The sequence below is a fragment of the Puma concolor genome, chromosome D4 (genome assembly GCF_028749965.1).
Source record: "Puma concolor isolate L17-30 chromosome D4, mPumCon1.1.hap2, whole genome shotgun sequence".
NCBI lineage: Eukaryota > Metazoa > Chordata > Mammalia > Carnivora > Felidae > Puma > Puma concolor.
The window spans coordinates 89463051-89477625 of record NC_141679.1 but is presented as its reverse complement, the minus strand read 5'-3'; the positions used below and the strand labels follow the sequence as shown (position 1 = coordinate 89477625).

The 14575-nt window shown below is 52.2% G+C and overlaps 1 protein-coding gene across 4 annotated transcripts in view; it reads right to left on the bottom strand.

The window, feature by feature from the left end:
* The window catches only part of FUBP3 (far upstream element binding protein 3), a 51817-nt gene that overhangs the window by 18348 nt on the left and 18894 nt on the right, over positions 1-14575 (bottom strand). For 3 of the 4 annotated variants that reach the window (XM_086684285.1, XM_086684287.1, XM_086684288.1), the window contains 6 exons: positions 8769-8802; positions 6285-6334; positions 5833-5904; positions 4535-4592; positions 2190-2352; positions 896-994 (listed from right to left, as the gene is read on the bottom strand). In XM_086684285.1, coding sequence (XP_086540411.1) covers positions 896-994; positions 2190-2352; positions 4535-4592; positions 5833-5904; positions 6285-6334; positions 8769-8802 — 476 coding nt within the window. The remainder of the gene's footprint in view (positions 1-895; positions 995-2189; positions 2353-4534; positions 4593-5832; positions 5905-6284; positions 6335-8768; positions 8803-14575) is intronic. The other variant, XM_086684286.1, reaches the window with a different exon arrangement.

Sequence of the window (14575 nt, the reverse complement as noted above, 5' to 3'; positions counted from 1 at the left end):
TAAACACGCACACACGTACGTATAATGCTGGGGAGGGGAGGGGAGAGTCGGGGGGGGGGGAATATTTTGCCAGAGACTGGTAATATCCACCGGATCAAAGCGCCAAGACTCCGACAGAGGAACCGCTGTTGCTGACAGACCAGCTCGCAAGGTGCGTCACCCAGGAGCTCCTCTAAGTGCAGCAAAGGCGAGGCACGCTGCAGCGGGCAGGAAAAGAACCTTCGCATCACAGGGAACAGACACGTCCCCACGCCCGCAGCCCACTCGCATCCCTGCCGACGGCAAGAGGTGGACGGTGGGGCCACCCCTTCGGCTCAGGTCATGACGGTTTCCAGCTAAGCCCCTCCCTGCTTTCGGAAACGGGCTGCCCTCTGTGGCTAGGAGCTCAGGGCACAGGACACTTGCTACGAGGACACACACGTGCCCGTGGGGTGCTCACCTCCTGCCTGAGCTGGAGGCCTTGCAAAAACAGGCCGAGAGAGAACGAGCGAGGAAGAGCCAAACAGAGCCGGCACCCGAGGGGACCCACAGGCCACCACGTGGAGAACTGCATCCGATCAGTGCAACAAAACCATCTTCGTTTATGGGTAAGTGACCCATAACACAGCCACCATCCTCATGGGGCCCTTGGGCTCTCAGAATATGGCCAGCGTAAATGAGGAGCTCAATCATTGAATCCGAGTTCATTTAAAGGGCCGCCTGTGGCCAGTGGCTCTGGTGTAGGCAGTACAACCCCCGAGCCCTTCCACCATCACACCTGGTTTGGGACGACGGCTGACCTTAAGTAAGGGACCATCCAGTTTTCGAACTTCCCGAATGATGTAAAAGCCCTACGCGTCCTACCAGGTGATACCCCCACACCCGGGGCCTGCCCGATTCATGGTGTCTTTCCTACCTGTACTTTGAACGGGTCCCCGGTGATGCGGAGAGGCTTGTCTGCTCCCGTAGGCAACGGGCCGTCCTGGATCATGACCATTTTCACACCGGTCCGCTCCTGTGGGGGCAGCACGCGGTATGGCCCTCACCGCCACGAAGGAGAATGCAGTGCCGCACGAGAAGCAGGGCCGGGCCACGTCCCACCCACCACGAGGCGCTGTCCCCCGAGGATGCCGGCATACAGGCCATGCCAGAGAGCCTCCAAGTGCGAGACGGAAAACCGGTTCCCCCAACCCTTCTCCTTTCCTGGTCCCCAGAAGATCCCAGTTTAGTGAGCAATTTTTATGTAGTGCCCAGCGCGGACATCCTCTCGCTGGGGCTGGTGCGCAGCTCTGAGAAGCGGGTGCGACCGTTTCTCTCGTTCACTGCTGGGCGGGCTCTGACAGCAAGTCGCCGGGGCTTCCAGAGCGGGAGGGAGGGAGCAACAGGCGGGTTCCGGCTTCCAGGGCTCTGGAGCCCACGCACAAGCGTGTCACCTGTCCGGGGCCTGGGCCACGAGAGGGCACCCACGGCGGACCAGGACCCCTGACCTGCCACTTCGAAAGCCCAAAAGTTCGGAAATAAAAGTCTGCTCCTAACTCATTTGGCAGCAAAGCCAGCCTGAGGTCACGGAAGCCTATTTCTAGACCCAGCCTGAGGTCACGGAAGCCTATTTCTAGACCCTTCCCTCACTGAGCGTGACCGTCATTGTGTTTGGCTATGGAAACAGGCATCGGATTACAGGGTGCGGTCCCGGAACTTGCCGGGGCTGTTCAATTCCGAAACATATTTGGCTCCCCAGGTCTCTGATGGGGGATTCTGGAACAGAAGCAGCTAACATCCACAGAGCATCTGCTCAGTAGCAGGCTCTGGGCTGGGGTCTTAAACAAACATAAAACCACGAGTATTATTTCAGCTTCTTGACAACAGTGAGGCAGGCACTTCCCCGCCTTTATGGACGAGGACTCCCGAGTCCTCGAGATATACAGAAACGTGTTTAAGATCACACAGGTAACGAGGGGGCGTACGGCTGGCTAAGAGCCCCAGCTCTGGACACAGTCTTTTCATCTGAGATGTGGTCATTTGGTGGTAAAATCCTAGCAGAGCGTCACTGCCCCAAGGACGTGGTTAAGTTCGGGGGGCGGGGCGGGGGAGCTGCAGGACCCGGCATCACAGCGGGCCTCAGGCCTGGCCAGGGTAAATGTTCAGAAAAGCATCTGTCCGGCGATGCTGGAAGGTGTGTTTAAGCGCCGCTGTGCTAAGGGCTCACCTACCTGCAGCTGCTTTATTGTTTCCCCTCCTTTGCCGATGACCAGACCCACTTTAGACGCGGGGATAAGAATTTCCTGGATGGTGCTATTGCCGTCTATGTCGTTATGAAAGCCAGGTCCATTCCGACAGCGATCCACAATCTGCCCCAGGAGCCGTTTGGCTTGTCTTTGGGCGGGAAGAGAATCACAAGAGAAGGAGCATTAAATGAATGCGCTAGGCACCCACGAAGGGGAAACAGCACCGGGGGGGAAGAACACGAAGGAGTCAAGGCAGCCCTCCATCCAGCTCCAGCTCCTGCCCCCACAACCCGGGAGGTCTCTGCCATCCGCCACGCTACTGGGCTAGAATTTAAAAGCGACCCACACCACACGCCAGTGTTCCAACACAGCCCCTTCCAGCCTGCCCTCTGCTCGTGCTGCTGTCTGGCATTCACTCCACACACGTGTCTCGTCTCCTATCAGAAATGTCAGCCGCTATGGGGGCAGAGACCACCTTTGCTCCCTCTGGTCCCCAGTCCGGCATGACGCTTCCCCCAGAGTAGACACTCAGGATGACACTGGTTAAATATGGGCAGGAGAGAGCAGCGAGAGACGAGACGGGAGGAAAGAAAGCAAGGGTTAGTAATCACCATCCGAATTCCCAGACTCCAAAGGTCTTCTCCCTAACCAACCTGCTCTACGACTTTTTTTTTTAATCTTTATTTATTTTTGAGAGAGAGAGTGTGAGTGGGGGAGGGGCAGAGACAGAGGGAGACACAGAATCGGAAGCAGGCCCCAGGATCCGAGCCGTCAGCACAGAGCCCGACGCGGTGCCCGAACCCATGAACCATAAGATCGTGACCCGAGCCGAAGTCGGATGCTCAACCGACTGAGCCCCCCAGGCGCCCCATCTACGACTTTTGAGCAAAGGCTGTGAACCACCAGTTTGGTCTCGAGGGGTGGGAGAGGGAGGAGGCAGGACGCTGGTGCGGCTGTAGGGTGACAAACACCTGCTCTGAGCTTTTCCGGCTGGATTTTCAGGACCCTGTTTTTCCCTGCGATGCTGTCTGGTGCCGGTTGATCTGGAGGCGGGGGAGGGAAACCGCAGCGTTCAACCAGTACCACCCAACCCACCGAGGCCACCTGATGGGGCAACTGCCTTTTCTGCACCAGAATCTCCCCTGGCTGGCTTTTGTTTTGTTTTCACTGTTTATTCTTTAAAACACCACGTACAACCTATTTTTTGGTTCCTCCAATAGGGAAGAATTCAGCTACTACACAGGCTGGCTGTACTGTCCTGAAGTTACAATCCTGTTACCCCGAAGGCCTGGGGAGAAGAGACGCAGAACGGTTAGAAGAGTAAGGTGGGAAACAGATGTTGCCTCTGGGAGTCCTGAGCCTCTGTGGGCAGAATCGGCCTGCGGGTCTTCTCAGCTTAGCGGCTTTTTAGTATTTTGCTAGTGTGCTAAATTAACCTGTGTTGGAAGAAAAATGCCGTGACTCCAGCAAAACCATCCCGCGTGCCCTAGAATGCACACCTGCCGGCAATCTTTATTCTGGTTCACTGCTTGCAATGCGACGGCAGAACAAGAGAATTTAAACTCATCTGGACTCCCGGAGAAATGGAGACGATGAAACAGCCCTGTCTTTTGAGCCAGACATAATCTCGGCACCCCTGTCCCCAAGTGCGATGCTACTCAGTGGATCGAAAGAGGGAAGCGAGCAGACTGGAAGTTAGTACCTCCCTGTCCCCTAGGAGGCTGTCGGATCGACGAGGCCTGCATCTGATACGAGGCTCGGAGCTCGGGTGGCCCAGGGGCGGCAAGCAACGTCAGGTGGTTGCCAGGGCCCTGAAAGCCAAGATGCCCTCTGATCAGTCCATACAGCCCCCCGAGTGGAGCCACGGCCACCGAGAGTCAATTCGTTTGGTTCGCAAGTGTCAGAAGGGCAGGGGGACCGGCCCAGGCAAAAGACCTGGTGCCGGCATGTCCCCCTGGTTCCCGAAGTGACGGGCTCACGAATGCAGACCTGCTCGGGCAAAGGAGATAGCGCCAAGGAAGAAGAAGGCTGACTAGAGCATTCGGGTGGGGTGAGCGCACGCTCTTAAGGGACCTGGTGTAGGAAGGAGATGTTAGGACAGCCGCCAGAAACTCTGTGGAATTGGACCAAAACGCGCTACCGCGTGCGTTCAACAGGAAACTCCCTTGGCGTGGCAGCCTCCCGGACCCTTCTCCGCAGGAGCGCCTGCTGTCGTGGCCGGGCCGCGGCACAGATCCACCGTGCTCAGTGACAGTTTTGCCCTTCCGTTTCTCCCCACGTGGGGAAGGAAGAAGAAGAGTACAAGGAAAAAGTAAATAAAATAAACTTACTCAATACTTTCTGGGGTTCCGGTAAGTACACAGGGCCTCTCTGGAATCCCAGAACTCTCTATAAGAAGAACCAAGAAGAGGAGGTGTGTTGGTGGGCGCCAGGCCGCTGTGCGCCTTTGCCCCACGTACAGACTGCCTCTCTGGGCTGGCTCCTACGCCGGCCCCACAGAAGCCCGGGTCCCAGAAAAAGACGGTCTGCTTCCGCCCGCGGGCAGAACAGTAAGCTGGGAGTGCCACCCTAGGTTCTCAAAGTCGAAACAAGTTCTGCAGGGGAAGTGGGAGGACATGGCAGAGGTGGCCGAGTGGGCCCTAATGACCAGTCCTGCTTCATTTCGGACCCGTCTCTGTGCCAAGGAGGGCCTGAGCCCCGTAACCCGCTCTTCCTCAGTTTCTCTGCTCGCAGAGCGGCTTCAGGTCGCCTGTTCCCAAGCGGCCCGGTGGCTCCCTAGCGAGGGATTTAACGGTCTGCACCTCCGGATGATCTCACCGCGACTGCAAGGCTACCCTGAGACGTCGGGGGCATCTCCGTGGAACTAGTTCCGGGCCATGTGACCACACAGGAAAAGCTTGCTTTCCAACACCACACAATGCTTTACTTTATTCCTAAAAAAAAGCTGCCTCTCAAAATTCTCACTCAAAAAAAAAAAAAAAAAAAAAGGACAACTAACACCAATTGCTGCCCTCAAGACACTGTAATGTGTATCTTTTCAGTGGATAACACCTTCTCTAGCGCACTGTACTCCTCCAAAGCCCCTCCTCCACTACGGAAAGAGAACAAATGCAAATTCGTCGTTAGACCTATTAATAAAAATGCTTCTTCCGCAATCTGTCTCTCTCCATGTCGCATGGTCGAAACGGACCCAGCTGGGGAGGGTCCTGGACTGTGTTTAACACATGCTCATTTAGCCAGAACCCCCAGCTGGCCAGGGCGGTCCCACTGCAGGGAAGCTGGTGGGCAGACCCCAGGAGTGATCCCAGAGCCCCAGCACTCTTCCGGGCCCTGCCGTCTGGCATAACATCCTGGTGCAGAAAACAGAGATCCTAGGGCAGCAGGCGTCTGGCAGGGGCCACGAGGAGCCACGGAACTGCGGAGGGCCTCGTGTCTGGGCCTGCTTTTGCCCTGGTTTTTCTGGTTCTCATCTGGGAGTCCGGCTCCAAAAGTACAAGGAAAACAGCAATCCCATATACTTACCCAGGCCCCCAGACTTCTAAGTAACGAGCAAAGGTAATGAATCTGGGAAACTTGGCAAAACACTGATTTCTACCAAACTGAGATCTACGAAAAAAAGAAGCCTTACCTGAAGCAATCTGAATTTTGCAACCAGATTCTGCTTGAATCCGTGAAATCTGCTCACCTCCCCTGCCGATAACTGAAACAAATTGAACAAGGTCAGAACGTGCCCCCCCCCCATCTTTAGCCATGCATGAATGACTTAATTAACTCAGCAAACATTTACACTTGGCTCGCAGCACTACAAATCAGGGTGGCCTTGGTGAGCCCATGGAAAAAAATCACAGGTGAAACACAGCAGACAAATACAGGGTACTCCAGCTGAACTGTAGAGAGGGGTGCGGTGGGGAGGAGGACAGGGGTGGGGGTGGGAAGGGAGGGACCCACGAATCTCTCTCAGCCTGGAGAGAGACCCACAGCACTTCGGGGCTCTGGGGGACACACTGTGCAAAGCATTCTACCACAGTGACAGTCACACCGCAAGGTTAATCAGGGCAAGTAGGTAATGCGGATACTTACTAAATCCAACCATTTTATCAGGCACTTTGAATTCTTCTGTTATTACTGCCCTAAAAACAAAGAACATTTTGGAAAAACATATAGAATAAAGAAATTCACAGCCATTTTAGGTTTTCCCCAAATTTCCCGTACGGGCAATGCTGGAAGATAGAGACTTAAAATGAACCGTGCCGACTGGGCCACCAAGGCCACAGCCCTCGAGAAAAGAGCGCCGTCTGATGGACCCTCTCCGGTCAATCACTTCTCGAAAAGACCCAAGCCTCCTCTCTCCTTGTGTCAGAGGAAGAAACCTCTGATTTTTCACGAAACCGTCAACTCTCCTAACAGTATTTAGGAGAGTATTTTAGAACAGTATTTAGAACAGTATTTTCTTCTCAGTATTGCCTAACACTCGAAACATTCTTTGGGGCTTGCGGAGTGAGTTCAGCTTTCTCCTCTGGTCTCCTTTCTGGATACAGATATTCAACATCTCTTCAACATTCCCCGTTTCCCAATCTTTTTCTTGTTCTTTGGCCTCCCTCTAATTTATCTGATGTTTAGGGTGAGATACTCCCAATGGAACCAGCATCCAACAGAGGCCTAATCAGTGCTGACCAGGACGGAATAATCGGGTACTTCCGTCAAACGCTATCCCGTCCTTTACGTGTTGGGTTGTTTTTCACTTTTTTTTTTTTTAAACAACTACTGTGCTGGTTCTTTCAAACAAACCTTCCGATTTGCCATACAGTGTATTGCGGACAATATCCAATTTGCCCGACGCCCCAGAAAGCAATCAAATCTAAACATTTACCTTAGGAGAATGCTAAATACAAGTAGTTTAAAAAGAAAAAAGGGTAATAAGCATTTTTAAACATCTCTCGCACAGCTGGATTTTTACCCATCACGGAAAGGATCGAATAAAACGCACGTTTTTAGGGCAAGTGTGGCACTTGGAAGGAACTCAATAGCGTAAGTATCACTTGCCAGCGTGTCAGTCTGATGAGACCTAACAGCCTCCGCCTCCCAGAGCTCACCTCACCCGGTTTATACGTGTGCAGGGATCCTCTCTGGCTCTTGGGGTACTTACTGGAGCTCAGCCCGAAATCAGGCAATTCCAGCTTCCTAAATCAGTAAACCGCGGACAAAAATGCCAAGCCTCGGCGGGCCCAACACATCCGGAAAGAGGCGCGGGGTCCCCGTGGGAAGGGTTTCCTGGCTGGGGTGGAGGGTGACGGTGCTCCCATACGTGCAGCCACGAGACTGCGGCTCGTGTGCATGGCACCTGCTGTCTATTCCCAACAGGGGTTACTGGGGAATTTACCGACGGGGTTCAACGCTATCGTAATACAAATTGTCGCAAAACTCAGGCAGGTCCTCCGCCCTCAGGACGGTGAGAGCCGACCCTCTTTGAGGAAGAGGTGTGTGAAGAGGGGCTGGCTGCTCAGGGCTCCCTGGAGACAAAGCTCCATCTGACTTGCGGGGCCGAAGCTTGTCTAATGCACAAAGTACGGACATCTTGGAAAGTAAAATTCTATAAAAGGCTTTATGGGAGAGTGACGTCTGATACTAACAACATCGTTTAAATTATTTTAGTTCATTAAAAAACACAGCAAACCAGTAACACAGCAATGGCAAAACCCAGGCTAAATCTTCTGGTTGACTGGTGCCTGAGGATTTCTAGAAAGCCCCCAACATTTGTGCAGCATACAAGAGGACACAGCTGTATCGCTGCTGGTGAAAATGAAGGATAATATGTTACAGTAACTGATGCACAGCACAGAATTTCATCCGTGAGGAAAGAGACACTGTCCCAGGCTTTCCTGTGTATTTCATTCTTTTTAAAGGATAACGTTGTGACTGCAAACACTGCACCTTACAGAGACTGGTCTGTTTAAAGCCCAGAGGCCTTTGTATCTCTCTAAATCCCCAGTCTGTAAGGGAAGGCTATGAAGGTAAACTGAGGCAGGGGATCACATGGGCACTTCTCCAAGGTTCTCTGGCAAGTCCCTGCTGCAAGGGCACGGGGTGGGCCCTGGGCTTCTGCCCTCTCAGGCCCACGACTCCTTGTGAATCACAAGCTTTATCCTGTGAAAGCCCAGTGACTCACGCTTCTTCGGGACGCGTTTGCTCAGATGAAGACGTTAAGGGTTCTCAAAACACGGGGAAAGCCGTCAAATCAGGATGGAAAATTTCACAGTCTCTCCTTTTAAATTAGAAGTAGGTGGACAGAGAAAAAAAGCAGCTCCCACATCCTAGAGGTCCATTGAGTTTACATATAATAGTGGCTGATTTTTAATACTCCCTGTTCATTTATCCCTCGAGCTTCCAGTGTCTGGGAAAGGACTATTAAAAAAAAAAACAAAAAAAAAATCTGAGCCTTAAAGAAATCTAGCTCCTGGTTTTTCACACTCTCAACCTCTGACTTGCTAACACTCTAGTACAGATGGTGGATCAATAAACAATTAGAAATGATCAATAAATAATAAAACATAACCCACTGCTTACCTTTGATGTACCAAGGCCCCTAACTGGTTACCTACTGTGGCAAAGAGAAAGAGAAAAGAAAAATCAAAGCATTAGCACGGATAAACTAACTCCATCCTTACACAAGTTCTTACCATTTCGGGGGCGGGGGGTTGGGGGGGGGGGAGGGAAAAAAAGGCAGGCAGAAAGAAAGCAAACAGTAATTTAGGCTCAGTGGCTGCAATGAACGCGTTACATGATACGAAACAGGAGGGGACGTCTTGATCAACACAGTCTCTAACCCAGTGTCCAGCTGAACGCAGGATAAGAAATTGATCTGTGTGTCCACATGCTGAGAGGCCTGGGAGAAAATCCCGCTCGCCTAAATCCCTCTCCCTTCCCACCTCCCTCCTGCTCGGGATCCAAACTCAATGTAAAGATAGTGAGGGTTCCCTCTTTCTCTTTTTCAAACAAATGAGAAGATTTACCCTCCGAGCCCGGGAGCATTGTTAAGGACGGCTCCACGGCAGCTGTGGTCACTGAGAACGTGCACATATGTTCCCGCCGGCCACGGGGCGTCCCCCCACCCCACCCCCCAATTCTCCCTGCCCTCCCGAAAACATACGCATCTCAGGGAGAGGAGCTGGCATTTTCCCCCCTTGGGCCCCTTCGTTAACCCACCGCCACAGTCCACACGTTGTGGACGCGAAGAACGGGCAAGTGTCCGTCTGGCCCATTTCACAGAGACAGCAGTACCAAACGGCCCCTTACTATGAAAACCCACTCTGCAATCACAGTCCCACGAAACCACTTCAGCCACGCTTTCTGTTCGAGCTTCCCCTCTTTTAGCTACTGACGAGTGGCTCCCTCACCAGCCATCAGCAAAAAGGAGTCCGTGGTGTCTCTACGCGGCCCGGGAAACATGGTCAGCAGACACTGAAAAAGTACAAATCCTAAACATATTCCAAGGAACTGAATGGACCTTATGATGTGCTAGTGAGACATTCAAAAATAGGTCTCTGGGGAGAGTGGTGCGGGGGACAGACAGGAGGGAAGTGGGGAAGGGTCCGTCACATCAGCTTCAGAACAAAGAGGGAACCAGTCTGACATCTCGAGTCCATGGCTCCCAATTGCTTTTTTTTCCTGCGTGAACTTAACCCTGTCCTTCTGACTGGACAGGAGCTGGTCGTAAGAAGACAGAGGAAAAGAAACCAGGTCGTGATATGTATTTTTTAAATGTTTATTTATGCGGGAGCACAAGCGGGGGAGGGGCAGAGAGGGAGGGGGACAGAAGATCTGAAGCAGGCTCCGGGCTCTTAGCTGTCAGCACAGAGCCCGACGCGGGGCTCGAACTCACAAACCGTGAGATCATGCCCTGAGCCGAAGTTGGACGCTCAACCGACTGGGCCCCCCAGGTGCCCCCTCAGGTCATAGTTTAGAAGAAGAAGAAAAAGCATAAAGAAACAATGTTAGCAAAAAGTAAACGAGGCTACTGAGTCAATACCGTATCTCTTCCGGATCGATGGCAAGATAATGGTTTGCAGCCAAAATATTGACACGATAAACCATTAATCTGCTTATCTCAGGGATAAGAGAATTGTTTTTCATTGAATCTTAAAATTCTCGTTTTGCATTTCCAGTTTGAATATGACAAATGCTCTCACTTGGGATGGGCAGTGCTCATGATTCCCAGCAACACGGAGACTGGACAGTTACAACCTTGGGCAAGGAACCCCCATCACACACTCAGCCCCTGGGTGTCGCAAGAGAGGAACGTCCGTCACGGAAGGCAGTGGGTCTGAAAAAAACAGGCTGAAGCAGAATAAAGAAGAACGCCCACAAAAGAGTGCCCATGAGTTTGGCTACCTGTCCCTCCTCAAGGGTCCAGCTCAGCCTCTCTGCTTGCTGTCAGAATTCCTCTCAGGGGCCAAGAATAACATACACTGAAGACAGGGACGCTGAAGACTAAGATGGCCTGAAATGCCAAGAACGCAGAGAGATACTTAGTCCCCAAACAGGACAACACAGCTGGACCCTGGCTCCTGGCCCGCTGTGCTGTTTGGTAAGAGATGTTCAAAAGGTGGATGATCTTCATAGATTTGGGCCAGAAAAGCCACAGAAACAGGGTAAAGGGCAACGCTACCGTAAAGAAGTTCATGAGGTTCACGAGAACGTTCAGGAGGCTCTTGGTCAAAAGCCATTTAAAATTTTGTGCCTGTCACAAAAAAAGGAAATTCCTCTTGTCGGTAAGGTTATGTGTCACAGGTGTTGCACACGTGCACACACACACACACACACACACACACACACACACACACACACACAGTATGGCCATATGCCTTGCTGACACAGGGGAGGCATTTGCAAAGATTGAAACCAGAAGCACACACACCATCATCCCCGAGACATGGATGAGAGCCACACCGAAGAGTGAGAGGGTGTCTGGGTGGCTCAGTCGGTTGAGCGTCCGACTTCGGCTCAGGTCACGATCAGGTCTCGTGGTTCTTGAGTTCGAGCCCCGCATCGGGTTCTGTGCTGACAGCTAAGAGCCCGGAGCCTGCTTCAAAGTCTGTCTCTCTCTCTTTCTCTCTGCCCCTCCCTCCACCATTCAGGCGCACACACGCGCGCGCACTCTCTCTCTCTCTCTCAAAAATAAACATTGAAAAAATTTTTAAAGAAAAAAAATGAAATCAAATTCCAATCTGGACTCAACTCGAGTTGGACTCTTAGGAAGGACACGCAGCCCCCTTCCTCCATGCAAATACCGCAGTCCTAGGCTGAAACACACGATTTAAAGTTTCGGTTCCTGCAGAAACATTCCCATTCGAAGCCTCAAAATGAAAACCAGCAGTTAGATCAGGGACGCTAGGCACTCACACAGCAGCCTGGTAACATCTGACTCCACGAACGGGGCGGGGTGGGGGGGGGCGGGCTTCTCTTGGTCTTCATGATGAAGGGGGGGAGTCAAATAAAGGAGGCTTGCGGGAACACCTATCAAGTTCAATTCAATAGTAACTATAGTCATTTCACTGTAAAAAAGGCAAAATACTGCATACCGTCAGTTCTATTTCCTGTTAATGGTGCGTGCTGGCCAATAACGCTTCATCTCTCCTCCAAAGTTCAGCTCACCCCCATTCCGGCATGTGTGCATGCATGCACGCACGCGCGCACACACACACACACTCATGCACACACAGTGTGGCTCTCGTCTACTCCGGCACCCCGCGTAATGGGAAGCCATCTGGGCTAGGGGAAAATGAGCTTCCCCATAGAAAAGATTCACGCCACGATATAAGAAATTCTTTCTAAAGAGTAGTAATACTCTGCCAATTTCAATAATGATCTTTGAAGAAAAATAAGGCACTGGACACATTCCCGCCCCGCCCCCCCTGCCGTGAGGAGAAAACCGGCTTCCTTTCTCTTCTCCGAAAGAAATGCTACCAACCATCACTGGGGAACATACCCAACTTTTCAATATGCATGCATTTTAACAGCCGACCCCCATTCCCGAGGAACAGCAGCACCCACGTCCTCCTCGCAGGTGCGCAGAGCAGCAGACCAGAGGCGGGGGAGCGGGTCGGCCAGGACAGAAAACATCAGCACCTTTTATATAACTGACCAAACAAATAAATAAACCAAACCTTCTTCTGCAGATTTGGGAAACAATCCCGCACCCGTGCCTGGATTCCCTGGGACTCTGACCGATGCCCTTCCAGGCCTCGGCTCCCGTCGGTGATACCTGCGGTCAGCTGCAGGGATTTCTCCCGTTTTCAAAGCGTTTTTAAACGCTTTTCTCCCAAGGACGGCACAAAGGCTTCCCGTGTTCTAAGGAGGCAACTCTCCCCAGCCAGGGCCACAAAATACAGACAGGCTGAGGTCAGCTGAAAGTCCGTAGGCAAGTAATCCCTCAGGACTTTTTGCAAATTGTCATTTGTAAAAGGTGAGAGCAAACCCAAGCTCCCCCAAGCTCCTCTCAATAAGGGCGCCCTCACTTGCAGGCTAATCTGCTTTGGGGAGCCCGCTCTTGTAGGTGCCTCACCCGCTGAGCCCAGGGGGGCAGACGCTTTCTCAGTAGGCCTCGTCTACCGACAGAAGGTGAAGGGCCCAGGTCACGGTCTGTGCTCCCGAAGCTGTGCTCCAGGTCAGGCCTCTCTGGCCCAGGCACTGGGCCAGTCCCAGGGTAACACGGTGCACCAGGCCACCTTGGCCCTCAAGAAGCAGAGTCTTAGGAGGGCAGGAGAAAGCTCTGGGTGAGCAGTAACCTGACCTAGTCTCCAAGCCTGTGGGGGTGCCGGGAACCCCACCGGCACCCCTCCACAGTCCAAGCACCTACCCACTGCCCGACCCAAGGAAAAACAAGTCTGTGATACATGTTTGGAGCACTAGGCCTTATTTTCGTTTAAACCGGTGGCCATGAACTCAATATTGGGGATCACGAGCAGCTTTGTTAAAAATGAAGATTAAAAAAAACAGCGTATGATACATACAGTAAGGGTACGTATTCCATAAAGCCTTTTATTTCAGCTACACGGGTTTTAACGTGCGTGTGCTAACTGGTTCGGATGGAAATACTGTGAGCAGTGTTTTAAAAGTTCAAAAAGAACTTGTTATAATCCTTAGGATAACCTCACGAGGTGGGTATCGTCTCCATCTCACAGGTGAGGAAACAGAGGCTCGGAGAGGCTGGGCAACCTGCCCAAACTCACACAGTTAACACACGGCAGAACTGGGATTCACACCCTACTCTCCCACTTTGGAACTCCCCTTTGCAGGCATGCACCATCATGGCACAGGAGACAGAGATTCAGGTTCAAGTCCTCCTTCTGGCACTTCTGGGGCATCTGCCCTGGGGCAAACCGCTTCTCCAGACATCGGTATCCTTATCTACACGAAAGGGAATTCGGGCTTCAGGGTTCCTTCCAGTCGCGATCTTTTCTTACTCTATACAGGGGCCTCCCCACCCCGCCATCTCTAAACGCTGGCCATCACTCATCTATTCTCCATCCCAGAAACGCGATATAAATGGGATCACACGGTATGCAACCTTTTGGGATCGGCTTCCTTCATCCAGCTGAATTACCTGGAGATTCATCCAGGCTGCCGAGTGTATGAACAGTTTATTCCTTTCACTGCTGAGGAGCGTTCCGTGGCACGGATGTGCCATTTTGTTAACCATTCACCTGCTGAAGGAAATCTGAGCTGTTACGAATAAAGCCGCGACAGGTTTTTGTCTCTGGAGGACAAACTGGTGTAGCTGTGTGCTGAATGACAACGTGCGTGCTGAGTTCTGTACGTTCTCTAAAGAGGCTGTGCCATCAGACGTGCTTTTAAAAGCTCCTTGGGTGGTTCTTGCACCCGGCCGGGGTAGAGGGCCAGTCTGGGTCACCCATTTCCTAGAAGGATTTTGAACAGCTATAAATCCCCTTTCAACGTGACATCTAAAATCCCGTGTACGAGCTTCGGTCGTCGATGCCACAGATTCATTCATTCCTGTGGACGATGCCGATCTACTGTGTCGTATCCAGTCGGCTAAGCCAACTGTCGAACCAGTCAGACCATCCTTTGCCAGGAAAGAAAACAAGTCTCACTTCCTCTTTCCAACTCACACATACATGTTTTTATGTACCCATGACTACCACTCACTTCTCAATTCTAATCCTAAAACGGGTGGGTGAATGGAGGGGAGGAGGGGACCGCCTGAGCCTCTGCCGGAAGTTGCTACCTGAATAGAACCAAAATCAGATGCTTCCCCATCAGTGTGTCTTAGGAGGATTCTCATGCTTTGTTGCCCTGGGAATCCCTGTCCAGAAATCTGGACTCCTGCCTCTTGAGGCACCCGGGGACGGTGA